Genomic DNA, 15514 nt, shown 5'->3' on the forward strand with positions numbered 1-15514 from the left:
GGACCCAACGGGAAGGAAGTGTGCTTATTGTATACCAACAAAGGCGACTGTCCCTATGGGTCCCGCTGCAGATTCCTCCACGTCTGCGACACATTATGCCATTACCTGAACATATCATGCCGAGTCCCATCCCTGCTTGCAAGCGCCAGATGTAACCGTGTGCCGTAAAACACTACGATCACCTCGGGAAGCGAAGTGCAATCAAACAGGTTTGGAAATATTCGGGCTAATTTCTTAGCCCTATAAAAACTGTTATGCAAACCCGAAGGTTTCCATGAACATACAGACAATCGGAAACCACCAGACCCCATCACAACCAGAATTCCACAATACACCGGTGTTGACTTAAAGGCCAACAACTCGGGTACAGAGTCTGTTGTGAAAGGAGCGGTAGCCTCCCCTGTCACATATATAAAAACAAAAAATCGAAACCAACGTTAGCGATATATTGTATATTCTCTATTTTACACTGATTACATCGTTCGTGCAGCACACCGTGTCACAAGCACGTACAATTGATTTTTGAAAGAATATTTGGTCTACTGAACGGACAGTATGTTATTTCTAAAGAAAAGTTTTGAGCATAATGTTTAGTAATGTGACCAGTCTAAACCACACCGGGGGAAAGCGCCCATGCTGCCGCACGTTATATACTTTTTCGCTCAAAGCTACCAAAATAAAACTCGACAATGCAACAACAACAAAAAAGTCAATGTAATCTTTACATTTTCCACTTACTACAAGTGAAGTTTGCGGCGAACACAGTGTATCCAGCATCACATGTACACATGTTTTCACTACAGGTGAGATGGCTTGCCAGGCAGATTTCTCCTGTCGCGCATTCCCCTCCCGAAAACCCCTTATTAGGGTCTGTACCACACCACAATGCAAGGAATTACATCTGTACCACACCTCAATGCAGGGCATTACATATATGTACCACACCACAATACAAGGCATTACGTCTGTACCACACGACAATGTCAGGCATTACATCTGTACCACACCACAATGCAAGGTATTACGTCTGTACCACACCACAATGCAATGCATTACATATGTACCACAACTCAATGCAATGCATTACGTCTGCACCAAAACCACTATGCAAGGCATTACATATGTACCACAACTCAATGCAATGCATTACGTCTGTACCAAAACCACAACATAAAGCATTACATCTGCACCACACCACAATGCAAGGCATTGCGTCTGTACCACCTCACAATGCAAGGCATTACGTCTGTATCACACCACAATGCAAGGCATTACGTCTGTATCGCACTACAAAACAAGGCATTACCTCTAGCTGTACCACCCCACAATGCAAGGCATTACATCTGTATCACACCGCAATGCAAGGCATTACGTCTGTATCACACCACAATGCAAGGCATTACGTCTGTACCACACCACAATGCAAGGCATTACCTCTGTACCACCCCACAATGCAAGGCATTACCTCTGTACCACCCCACAGTGCAAGGCATTACCTCTGTACCACCCCACAATGCAAGGCATTACGTCTGTATCACACCACAATGCAAGACATTACGCCTGTATCACACCACAATGCAAGGCATTACATCTGGACCACACCACAATGCAAGGCATTACGTCTGTATCACACCACAAAGCAAGGCATTACATCTGAACCACACCACAATGCAAGGCATTACCTCTGTACCACCCCACAATGCAAGACATTACATCTGTACCACCCCACAATGTAAGGCATTACCTCTGTACCACTTCACAATGCAAGGCATTACCTCTGTACCACCCCACAATGCAAGACATTACATCTGTACCACCCCACAATGTAAGGCATTACATCTGAACCACACCACAATGCAAGGCATTACATCTGAACCACACCACAATGCAGGGCATTAAGTCAGTACCACACCCCTATAAAGGAATGACATCTGTGCCACACCACAATGCAAGACATTACTTTTGTACCACACCACAATGCAAGACATTACGGCTCTACACCATAATGCAAGGCATTACATCTGTACCACCCCACAATGCAAGACATTACATCTGTACCACCCCACAATGTAAGGCATTACATCTGAACCACACCACAATGCAAGGCATTACATCTGAACCACACCACAATGCAAGGCATTAAGTCAGTACCACACCCCTATAAAGGAATGACATCTGTGCCGCACCACAATGCAAGACATTACTTTTGTACCACACCACAATGCAAGACATTACGGCTCTACACCATAATGCAAGGCATTACATCTGCACCACACCAAATTGCAAGAGACAGACGAACACTCAAAGTCTTACCACATGAGCCAGACCCTGAGCTTGAACAGACACATTTTTTGGTGGAGCCCGTAGCTAGCTCGCACTGGGATCCGCTCTGGCAATCCAGAGTGCTGTCACAGTTTCCTCCAACTGGACGCTCTGCAAAGCGATCATCAAACTCTCCAGAATCATGAACAAGAGTTAAGTCATCGGCACAGGGAAGACGTATAGGTGTCATTTCCCATACCCTAAACAAAATCATGTTTTCAATTACGGATGCGCCAGGAACTGGGCTAAGGAATTGAAACAACAATAAATAATACTTGTACGACTCACCCACGGCATAGTCATAATATGAATGAGAATCAATCATTGCTTCAGCGCGTCGCGATATAACCTTCGTGGTTGAAAACGACGTTAAACACCAAATAAGGAAAGACAAGAAAGAAAGATTGCTTCAGTGTTGTTGTCAGTTAGCTGTATTTTATTGCTTTTCATCCAACGCTTTACACCCTAGAGGCAGTTCTGGGCAGACTGAATCAACTCATCAACATACTGTGGCACGGCCGATTTCTCTAGCTGAGTATCGTCTGCAAAAGAATGATGGAGAACATTATGGTTTTCAATTACATTAGCAAACGTTGCAGTGTACAGGACGAACGAAACTGGCCCAAGGACAGAGCCATGAGCTAAACCGAAGGAGATAGGCACAGGTTCTGAGCTCACGTTGTTTACATATATATGATTTGGGTTATGTCAGAAAGGTATGAAGCCAAAAACTGAAGAGGAGTGTCGATGATTAAAACAACGTGCTCATGACGTTTCAGAATAATGTTGTGATCGAAGGTCTGAAAGAGTCAAAACGGCCACTTAACTAATTTTCTTTTGGTCAAGGGAGAGCAGAGGATCCTTTAAAACTTTCAGAAGAGCAGTTTCAATGCTCGCTGTGTTCTGATCTGTAAGCAGACTCGAAGGGAAAGAATAGGTTATGCAGGATATGTGGGTAGAAAGCTGCGAGAGGATTCTAAAATATTTGACGGGAAGGACAAGTTGCAGACTGAGCTATCTCCCACACCAACCTTACCCATTTGTGACCTTAAAAGTGACGAGGGTCAACCAGAAGTGTATGAAGCTTTAGATCTGTAGCTTCACAAATATAATTTTTACTGGTAATACCCGTGCTCCGCACGTGATTGTTTCTTCTTCATTAATTACAGAGTTAATTATGAATAAGCAACAACAAAAACGTGTTCAATATACAGAACAAAATGCCATACATTTATTGGGAGAGATAAAAAAGGGCACAGTGGTGGATTGGCCATGACTTGTGCAGTGACAACAGTAACACATTAAATTTAGAAGTAATTGCGACAAAGTTACACAAAAAAAGCGCTAGCACACACAGAACAACAAAATGTGATAAAACATCAAACCTAAGAAAAGCAGCGTTCAATGTGCAATGAACTGCAAGCCATTTACACAGCAGCAAACATGTGACGCTTTCTGAAATTTCGGTCAATGTAGCGATATCTTCTTTTTACCAGGCTCGGCGCTTGAATACACTTTCTTTGTTTTCTTGTGTAGCTGCTCGCCATTAGTAATGCAAGAATCTACAGCTTGGTGAAGGCAGACAGTTACGAAGGAAAGGCTAAATGCGGCAAAACAAAAAAAGTGGCTACATTGACCGAAATCTCAGAAAATATGACACATGGGAATGAAACAAACACATAAACACAGCATTAAATGAGCAAATAGTGTGCACAGTACAAAAACAAGTTTTATACATCAGCAAATAGGAATGAAAAAGTAACCCAGTGGTAAATATACAGTGGGTTCTGTGAACAATAAGAAATCATATAATTGGGAAAGAATAAAACAGCGTTAAATTGTGCCCTTTTCTGAGATTTCAGTCAATGTGGACAGTCTGAGAATTCAATCAATGTGACAAAATCATTTTGTCACGCTTCAACCAAGATGATGAATGCTAGTTAAAATGTGTAAAAGAATATATAACACCAATCATATAATTAGGAAAGAAATCTCGCCGCAGTACCCGGACAGCTCGAGTCACCCACAATGAAAAGTTTGTTCGATTGACTGGACTTAAACAAATTAGCGGTTACATTGACATAAGTGAGGGACATAAATGTGCAAATAAATGTGCCCAGAGAACAATAGTTACACATCACCATATATGTCTTGAGACGGGGAAAAAAAACAGCACTAAATGGAACACAATTTGTACACTTTAGCAAACATGTGAGTGAAAAATAAAATGTTAACCCTTACACTAGTGCAATTCTGTAACACATGTTACATAGGCACTGGTGTATTAACAGAGAGAAAAATAACAAAAAACGGTCATATAGGTTTTCGCATCCATGGGAAGTAATCGGAACCGACCAAACAGACTGAGCCAGTAGCGCGACATATGTCGTGACAACCATGACAGTATACGTAAAGTAGCGCGACATATGTCGTGACAACCAGCCCAAGGATTAAAATGTGAAATTGGTTCTGCGTTTTGCGAACAACAAAGTGTTTACACATGCATTGTGCACAGAGAACAAAAGTTTACAGATCACCATCCATATATGGCATTATGATGGTTAGGCCTGAAGACATAAATTTGCTTTTGTGTAATATTTCTCTTTGGCTGCAATCCAGCACAACATAATTAAAACATTTCATTTGCCAAATCAGCGCCACCAAAACTGATAAATAGGACTAAGCATGGAGTATTCATTGCAGGGGCTCTTTTTACATTTAGTCAAGTTTTGACAAAAATGTTTTAACGTAGAGGGGGGAATCGAGACGAGGGTGTGGTGTATGTGTGTGTCTGTCTGTCTGTGCGTGTGTGTGTGTAGAGCGATTCAGACTAAACTACTAGACCAATCTTTATGAAATTTTACATGAGAGTTCCTGGAAATGATATTCCTGGACGTTTTTTTCCTTTTTTCGATAAATGTCTTTGATGACGTCATATCCGGCTTTTTGTAAAAGTTGAGGCGGCACTGTCACACCCTCATTTTTCAATCAAATTGATTGAAATTTTGGCCAAGCAATTTTCGACAAAGGCCGGACTTCGGTATTGCATTTCAGCTTGGTGGCTTAAACATTAATTAATGACTTTGGTAATTAAAAATCTGAAAATTGTTAAAACAAATTTTTGGTTATAAAACGATTTAAATTTACATTCATCTTATTCTTCATCATTTTCTGATTCCAAACACATATAAATATGTTATATTTGGATTAAAAACAAGCTCTGAAAATTAAAACAAGAAGGGCAAAGCCCATACGACTCACATGCTTGACCTTGACCTGTACATGACCTTGACCTTCAAGGTCAAATAACTAAACCTAGCAATGACATCATACACTAAGAACTGCTTTACACATTTTTCCTACCAAAATACATGTGACCTTGACCCAAGGTCAAGGTCATCCAAGGTCATGCAACACAAAGCTGTTAATTCAAGACATAGGAAGTACAATGGTGCTTATTGGCTCTTTCTACCATGAGATATGGTCACTTTTAGTGGTTCACTACCTTATTTTGGTCACATTTTATAAGGGTCAAAGTGACCTTGACCTTGATCATATGTGACCAAATGTGTCTCATGATGAAAGCATAACATGTGCCCCACATAATTTTTAAGTTTGAAACAGTTATCTTCCATAGTTCAGGGTCAAGGTCACTTCAAAATATGTATACAATCCAAATTTGAAGAGCTCCTGTGACCTTGACCTTGAAGCAAGGTAAACCAAACTGGTATCAAAAGATGGGGCTTACTTTGCCCTATATATCATATATAGGTGAGGTATTCAATCTCAAAAACGTCAGAGAAAATGGGAAAAATGTGAAAAATACCTGTTTTTCGGCAACATGTATGGCCCCTGCGACCTTGACCTTGAAGCAAGGTCAAGATGCTATGTACGTTTTTTGGGGCCTTGTCATCATACACCATCTTGCCAAATTTGGTACTGATAGACTGAATAATTTCCAAGAAATATCCAACGTTAAAGTTTTCCGGACGGACGTCCGGACGGACGGACGGACGACTCGGGTGAGTACATAGACTCACTTTTGCTTCGCATGTGAGTCAATTATAAAAATTATGATCAAAATTAAATGTTCGAAATCAATTTAAAAACACTTTCATCTTATTCCTTGTCGGTTCCTGATTCCAAAAAACATATAGATATGATATGTTTGGATTAAAAACACGCTCAGAAAGTTAAAACGAAGAGAGGTACAGAAAAGCGTGCTATCCTTCTCAGCGCAACTACTACCCCGCTCTTCTTGTCAATTTCACTGCCTTTGCCACAAGCGGTGGACTGACGATGCTACGAGTATACGGTCTTGCTGAAAAATGGCATTGCGTTCAGTTTCATTCTCTGAGTTCGACAGCTTGACTAAAAGTTGTATTTTTGCCTTACGCGACTTGTTTGTTTGTCATGTTGTGTGCCACACGCGTTGCAGTTGTCACTGTGTGTAGAGTGTGTAGATGTGATTCCTATTCTTATAAAGACAAAGTCGATCTCCGTTACACCCCCGCAAAAAATTACATGATTGCCCATATATGGTCTTTGTTGATGTTGTTTGTCTCGTGACTTTATCGATATGTCGCAAAATGATTCCACAAAATTCGAAACAGGGATCAGATTTTACCCGCAACTACTGACTATGAAAAGGTTGTGAAAAAATGGGTTGAATGTGAATGTTTATTCCTGAGACAATGCTTAGAGAGCTTCTCCCGATGTGACTGCGTCATCTGAAGTGGACTGGGTTGCGTTTTGTGTTGCGTTTTGTGTTGCATCAAACATGTCCGTGGATTGTGTTGAATTTTGTGTTGCGTCACCCATGTCGTCATTCATTATTTGACTGAGCGTTAGGACGTCGACAATTGAGGTGGTTTGATGTGTTTGTAGGAGTGCTTGTTGCTGCAGAGTTGTTTGGTGCAGCGGTGGGTGTAGATGAACGTAGTGCAGATGAAGATTAGCTGGCTATTGCTGCAGGGTTGTTTGGTGCAGCAGTGGGTGTAGATGAACGTAGTGCAGATGAAGATTAGCTGGCTATTGCTGCAGGGTTGTTTGGTGCAGCAGTGGGTGTAGATGAACGTAGTGCAGATGAAGATGGGCTGGCTATTGCTGCAGGGTTGTTTGGTGCAGCGGTGGGTGTAGATGAACGTAGTTCAGATGAAGATGAAGTGGCCGACTTGAGGCGTTGATTTTCACGCCTAAGATTGGTTAGTTGTGTGAAGTCTTTGTTCGCTTTGGTTTTTGCATCTGACAATTGGTTGACAATGGTCTGGAAAGATTGCTTTTGTTTTTGTCACAGGCCAAGTTGTGGTCACCGTCTTGAAGTGAGGTCGCAGTGAGTTGGGACGCCACATCTGAAGAAAATGAAAAAAAAAATACCTTATACACAGGAGTATGCAACACTGAAAAATGATTTGTTTTGGCAGGAATGACGTTTGCATGACTACATCTACATGAACAAAATTGTCTCTTTATACGTTTGCTCATTGGTGTAAAAATCCAGCCCCCCCCCCCCCCCAATGATCACACACACACACACACACAGTGATGAAAGTGCGCATCTCCTCCCAGACTTGCAGCGCTTTGAAAGTTGGAAGCATTAAAGGTAAAAGCCATCGTGAAGATACGAACAAAAAGTATGACGTCTAAAATATATAGTGATTCAAACGCATAGTATAACATAAGTAAATGACAACATAAAATATATACATGGTTCAAACACACACACACACAATCGAGTGCACGCATCCATGCATATACACTCATGTACACATACACACACACACACACACATACACACACACACACACACACACACACACACACACACACACACACAAACACACACACACACACACAATAAATGTACGTCCAATGGAACGTGTGCGCGTGTGTGTGTGGATGCTGTTTTCAGGTAATAGAACCCCCCCCACATGTATGGCCTATGCCATGGGTTAGAGAAGTAGAAAAAGCAAGATTCGTTCACCCCCCCCCCCCCACATGTAATGCATGGGTTAGAGAAGTAAAAAAAGCAAGATTCGTTCACCCCCTCCCCCTCCATGTAAGGACTGGGAGAAAAACAAACTATTAGAAAAATCATAAAATACGTCTACATAACACAATTTTCCCTATGCTGTTTTCAGGTAATAGACCCCCCCCCCTCCCCCCCCCCCCCATGTATGGCCTAAGCAAGATTCTTTTAACAACCCCCTCCCCCCCCCCCCCCCCAATGTATGGCCTCAAGGTTAGAAAAAAATACCCGAAAGAAGGCAGACACATGCAATAGATTTCAGCAAGATTCCTTGAAATCCCCTCATGTATGGCCTATGCCTGGGTTAAAAAATTAGAAAAGAAAAACAACGAAAGAATGCAGCGATGCATTAGCAAAATTCTGCAGTTGAGCCGTGGCGTGGCATGGCAAAATCAAATTGGCGGGGGAGAGAAACGTGGTGAATGGTGAAATAATGTTGCAAATTCTCTTTAGTATGCCTGTGGCAGAATCCAGTAAGGTTTTGGAACACTTTAAGAAAGTTGTACAGACTGATAAATGGGATTTACCTGTCGAGTGTATAGAGCTAGTTGTATATCCAGATATCCAGAGGACAAACTCTAAATATCTCTATTTCTCCCTGTCTGTCTTCCAGTGATCTGGTTGTTGTCACCTAAAATCAACAACAACAAATGCTGTACATGCAAACGATGTTCCAAGACAAAAGTGTGTGTGAACTTAATCAAAATAACAAATGTCAGTTTGTTGAGCACCGCATCTCTTCCCAGTCTTGCAGCGTTTTGAAAGTTGGAAGCATTAAAGGTAAAAGCCATCGTAAAGATACCAAATGGAAATCTAAAACGTCTAAAATATGTAATGATTCAAACGCATATTGTAACTAAATGACAACAGAAAATATACATGGTCCAAACACACACACACACACACACACACACACACACACACACACACACACACACACACACACACACACACACACACACAATCGAGTGCACGCATCCATGCATATAAAGTCATGTACACACACACACACACACACACACAATAAAGGTACGTCCAATGGCACGTGTGTGCTGTTTTCAGGTAATAGCACCGCCCTCCCTCCCCCCTCATGTATGGCCTATACCATGGGTCATAGATTTTTACGTAATGGAAATCTAAAACGTCTAAAATATATAATGATTCAAACGCATATTATAACTAAATGACAACCTATGCCTGGGTTAGAAAAGTAGAAAAATAACTATTTGCTCCAAGCTGTTTTCAGGTAATACAACACCCCCCCCCCCCCCCCCATATGTATTGTAATTTTAATTTGTATGGCCTAAGCAAGATTCTTTCTGCATCTCATCTGCATGGGTAACGCCGGCAGAATCCAAAACTTTGGCTCTCACCGCCCCCCCCTCCCCCCCCCCCCCCCCCATGTATGGCAAGATTCCTTGAAATACCCCCCTCATGTATGGCCTATGCATGGGTTAGTAAACAACGAAAGAATGCAGCGTTTCTTTCTGCATCTGCATGGGTAACGCCGGCAGAATCCCAAACTTTGGCTTAGTACCGCACCCCCCCCCCCCCCTATAATGTATGGCAAGATTCCTTGAAATCCCCCCCCCCCCCCAATGTATGGCCTATGCAAACAACCAACCAAACAACCAAAGAATGCAGCGTTGAAAGAGCGAAAATCCTGCAGTTCAGCCGTGGCGTGTCAAAATGGCGGGGGAGCCTGAGAAACGTGGCGAATAATGTTGCAAATTCTCTATAGTATAACCCCTGTGACAGAATACAGCAAGGTTAGGAACATTTTAAGAAAGTTTTACAGACTGATAAATGGGATTTACCTGTAGAGCCAGTTGTAGGATCCACCAGTCGCTGCAACAGCTGCCCCGATTCAAAGCTGGGGATCCGGAGCAAGTGGCAACGTTCGCTTTGGGTCTGACTAAAGACTGCGCGACCGCACGCGACCTTGCACTACCTTGCGGGGCCTCAAACTAAAGCATGTACGTGTAATATTGTTTATCCAGTATATTCACAACATTATCATACTCTGTACCGAGTTTTAAGTCAGAGAAATAAAACACACGGCTAGGTTCGTTTGGGGTGCGGTCGCGTAGTCTATAGTCAGACCGTTCGCTTTCGGCCAATGGGATAGCTGGGATATTTCGTCTGCTACAAAATTTCTCGCCGAAAGGCCTCAAAAAGCCATTTCGCTTTCGAACTCGTTAATCTTACCCAGCGCATCGTGTTCAGCGCGATCCGTTCCTACGGGATAACCGAGGGACAGGGGCCAAATCGGCGGGGTTTGGTAGGAGATACGTCCACACGACAAAAAAGCCCACGCGTATTATAATATAGATAAAAACGACCCTGCTTTGAAACCTGCCTAGATATTTAAGACCAGAGGAATGTAAGGAACCCATACATGTTTGTAGCGTTTTAAACCTCCTTTTTTGATGACATCTGAGAAAATAATACTTTTCATATTTTTGACACGACGGCCATGATCCTGAAATCAGACAAGTTCTAGCTTCAATAACATCCGAGAAAACCCCAGCGACCAGTTTTCTGTGTAAGGACGGCCAAATACAACACGGACTTGTTACTAAGACTCACGGAGTACTCAGTTGGGCAACATGAATGCTCGACTCCCCTTCACAGATGTAAGCCTACATGTACCTGTTCAGGATGTTACTTAATACACACGTTTGTGTTGCTTACACACACACCAAACGGTAGCCAGAAGCAATAGATATTCACACTTACGCCACATGCTTTCTTTCATAAAAGGGTCGTCTGCGTGACACAGAGTATTTTCGTCACTATGTTTCGGGAGAAGCAAAACTTACATCCCCTGCCTAAACGTTACGGTTTCAAGCGTATTTATCCTGGACGCGTACGGGTGACGTCACACTATAAAGGTCCTGGTTACCGTGTCCTGCTTCCGAACTTGTGTACTCACTACATGTGTTCAGCGCGTCACACTCGGTTCCACTGACACAGGAATCCGTCGTGATGCACGGCTGCTGGATATTCCACTCTGAAAAAAGTGCAAGCCAACTCTTGACATGAGGACCAGACTAGTGTTGTCAAGTAGGAATACCAGCTTAGTGCACCATATGGCTATCTGACCGATCAGGACTGATTCCAGGTGACCCACTAAATGTTATCGACTTTTTTGTTCATCACGCTAAAAGAAAACAAGACAAAGGAAACATTTGAACTTACAATATCGGCGTGATCGACTTATTCTGTATAAAGAGTGACTCTTGAAATGTTGTCAGATAATACACTTTTTCATCTAAACAATGCCAGAAAGCCAGTTTTTTTTTGTGGGCGCTTTACAGAACGGCAAGGTATCACGCATCCACTGAGTCCTTAAACTGCATGGTCAATGTTTTGAAGAATCAAATGAAATTGTGTCACTCAATTAGCGTCAAATATATTTTTACGTGATTTTCTCACTGTCTGGTGTTGTTTCTGAGACTTTCGCTTCCACTTGGACAAGAGTAATGTAAGTAAATGGCATACATGTTCAACATAGTTTTCATGTGTGAGATTGTTGGGGGAGAGCTTTTATGATGTTTATATTCATCACGTCAGGTGAGTGATTGACTGATTCAGGTCACGAGAACGCTGTGAGAGATGGGCATATGTAGATATCCATTTTCTCGACATGTCTGTTTTGCTAAAAGTCAGCATAATAGACATAATGTATAAAGACTAGTGTGTGGATGTTGAAAATACATCCTTAATAAGAACACGCCTAGTGTTAAATAAATGGAATAAGAAAGCATGGACATGACATCCCATGGAAGGTGACGGCCATGGAATGGTGTCAAACATCTGCTTGAATTTTACGTGTTATGGATATCAAGGCTATATGAAGGGGACTTTGTTGCTTTTCTGGGTAATGCTTACTATTAATTGTCTGTGGTATAAATACCTAAGACAGCACAGTCAGCAAATCCATGTCACGCTATTGGGCAGCTCACACGTACGGTTTCAAAGTCGGAGAATGCTGGTAAAAGCAAGATCCTCCATTAAATGAGTTGTCTTTGGAGAGAAGGATAAACTAAAGAACTGTTCTATTTTCTTTCTTCCACGAAAATTAACAACATACCGGCGCTTTCATCGTTCAAGGTCGTTGTTAGCGGCTGGTTGCTCCAGCCTCGCTTTGCCTAGTTACCCATCAAAGCACCCATTTCTCGTCTTTTTATTCCGCTTTGTTCTCCTCCTCCTCAAAAATAAATGACATTGCAACTACCACAGTGCGTGGTAGAAATGCATCGCGATCAGACCAACACTGTAATGTGATAGCCAGAATTCAAAACAGAACTTTTCGTGTGAGGTTAGTGGAGAACGGACCCCATTTTCCTTGTTCATTCTCCTCCCCTGCCTGTACTTTCACCGTACGTATGAGCTCCCTTTCTGCTTGACAGCATCGTCTTCATCGCTGCCTGAGCAATTGCTACTTACTGCATTTGGAATGTACTGTGTCACAAGCGGCTTCGAAGCGACACAAATGCGCATTGCCGGTACAGTCACCATCGAGGTCAAGCTCTGTGGAAGACATCACCATAGTTATAATAATAATAATAATAATAATAATAATTGTCAGTAAGTACTGGTGTCACATGACTGATGTGAAACAGTTGATTAGCTAATGGCAATCCGCTTAAAACTGTTAGCGCACTCTATAAATCTTCTAGCGCACTGTGATGTCTTAATAACTTAAATAATCATCATCATCATCATCAACGGTCAGTAAGTACTGGTGTCACATGACTAATGCAAAACAGATGAAAGGCTAGTGGCAATGCGCTGAAACTGTTAGTGCTCTCTTGGAGTGTGCTTACAATTAGTGAAATCGAATTCATGCGCATGTGCCCTTTTTTCGATTTGAGAAGATTCTTTTCATCTTCCGTGTTAGTGAGATGTAGCTTATCGTCTCCACATTATTAAATGATTTTAGAGTTCCCTGCGGCTAAAAGCACAAGTGTTATTCTGACATATTTCAAGCCAGACCGGCATTTGGAAGACAACTGATTTGATTGACTGTCCAACGTAGCGGACGACTGCGTCGGTCCAGTATTAAAATGAACGGTTATCGCTGGTATCGCAGTAGAAAAGGTGTAGGGTTCAAAACATTCTTACCAGGTAAACTCTGGTTTAATTGGAAATTGGCGAAGTAGCAACACTCAGGGGACGTCACTCTATTGCTTGGTGGTGGTGGGGGGGGGGGGGTGCTTATTTTTTGGCAATATGAAAACGTCTGATATGTATGTTTTGCTACCAATATTTTATATGAATATAAAATAAAACTGCATGCTCACGGGTACATTAAGGATGACTGCAACTCTCACAGTTACTTGCTAATCGATAAAACATGTAGAGGGTCATCAAATCGTAAAATGCATGATCGGTGATCAAACCGTACATACCCCCCAAAATTGCATCTGTCATGAGAAGACGCAAGGCATAGCAAAGCCGGCACACACAAACATGTAGACCTTACTCGATCCGTCCACAAAATTATCCAAACGCGCGCAAAAAAAAAGTGCTTTGTTAAATGTTCTAATACGGTTTTTGGCTCACGTAAGTGTAGCCTATGCGATGCTAACTTTTGTCTGTCTGTGCGTGCGTGCGTGCGTGCGTGCGTGCGTGCGTGCGTGCGTGCGTGCGTATGTATGTATGTATGTCTGTGGTAGAAACTTTAACATTTGAAGACGTCACAACATTTGAAGACGTCACATTATGACGTAAGAGGGTTAGACGTCACGCGAAGGAATTACTGAAAGTCTCGGTCATTGTTATTTTGAGCGGGCCGAGACTAGTTTTTTCTTCGAAATCGGCCATTCAGATCTAGATCTAGTGTCTCGCTTTCTTGCACAGTGTCACCTATGCCGCTTACTGTGTGTGTGTGTGTGTGTGTGTGTGTGTGTGTGTATGTGTGACGAAGTGATTGCGTTTGTGTTACTGTTTGTCGATTTCTTACGTGAGCCTTGAAGGCTTCGCCTCTTGTTGACAATGTTGTTATTGAAACAATCACAGTACGCTATGAGATTTATAGAGAACATCTCGAAAAAAATTATTGAACTGAGCGCTACAATCGTCGTTCAATAATTCATTTCTTGATTTGCTCTATAAATGAGTTAGCCAACTGTTAAAAAAGAAGAAAAAGAAACAGAAAAAGAAAATTCTTCAGGTTGATGACGCCCATTCGCCCTGTACATTACAGCGACCCCCCCCCCCCCACACACACACACACACACACACTATTGTCCCAACCTTCGTGACCTGACATATCAATTAATCTAGTAATGCAATTTAAAAAAAAATGGTTTTACAATCAACAGCCTCATCAGAAAGATCTGCCCTCAAACGCATCTGCCTAGTTTTGTTTACGTCCGGTAGTAAATACAGTATATCGTTACGATTGAGTTCTAACAATGGAAACAGCAAGTGCAAAAGTTTGTCCAGAATGACGTTTGTCTGGTTGACTTTGGCAACATGAGCAGGGGAAAATCAGGGGCCAGTTTAAGCCAAAAACACTGTCGATCCAATGCGGTTGAACGAATGAAATACAGTAATGCAACAGATTCGGGTTTCACGAAGGAGATACAAGTGGGCCAACTGTACGTTTTCGAACAGGAAGTCCCTCGATTGCAGTGTTGCTCTCCCCTAGCACTGTGGTTGGACAACCGCGCTAATCCGACAGATTATGTTAGTATCCCTACATTCAGTAGCAGAATGATCACACCATGTTTTGATTCTGAAGCATAGGTGGTAATCGTGAGATTTCGAAATGTATCCATTGGACGCAGTGATCCAGAAGTCAGGGTTATGTCTTGAAGACCTCACATTATGGCGTAGGAGGGTTCGACGTCACGCGAAGGAATTACTAGAGGTCTCGGTCATTTTTATTCAGAGAGTGCGGAGACTAGAAGTAGTTTCTCCTTCAAAATCGGCCATTGTCACGTGCAAATAATTAAGCAGAAGTGGTCATGTTGCAAAGTTTAACAATCGATTTTGCCATTCCGCTTAATGTACGGGTGACGGTGATTCGCTCATGAAACTCGCTTTAAAACGATAACTTTTTTTCGGGTAGGCGTGGTCAAGCATCTATGACGTCATGCTCAATTATTGCTTAAATCCAAGAAACACATTTTTGAGCAGAAAAAAAGGCTG

General features: G+C 42.2%; 1 protein-coding gene across 1 annotated transcript in view; it reads right to left on the minus strand.

Moving 5' to 3' along the window:
- Window positions 1-15514, minus strand: part of LOC138949936 (uncharacterized) — a 251406-nt gene that overhangs the window by 38490 nt on the left and 197402 nt on the right. The window contains exons 12-15 of the mRNA XM_070321720.1: window positions 12803-12886; window positions 11286-11363; window positions 2314-2433; window positions 739-870 (exon numbers count right to left, since the gene is read on the minus strand). Coding sequence (XP_070177821.1) covers window positions 739-870; window positions 2314-2433; window positions 11286-11363; window positions 12803-12886 — 414 coding nt within the window. The remainder of the gene's footprint in view (window positions 1-738; window positions 871-2313; window positions 2434-11285; window positions 11364-12802; window positions 12887-15514) is intronic.

This window comes from Littorina saxatilis, linkage group LG16, assembly GCF_037325665.1.
Source record: "Littorina saxatilis isolate snail1 linkage group LG16, US_GU_Lsax_2.0, whole genome shotgun sequence".
Lineage (NCBI taxonomy): Eukaryota > Metazoa > Mollusca > Gastropoda > Littorinimorpha > Littorinidae > Littorina > Littorina saxatilis.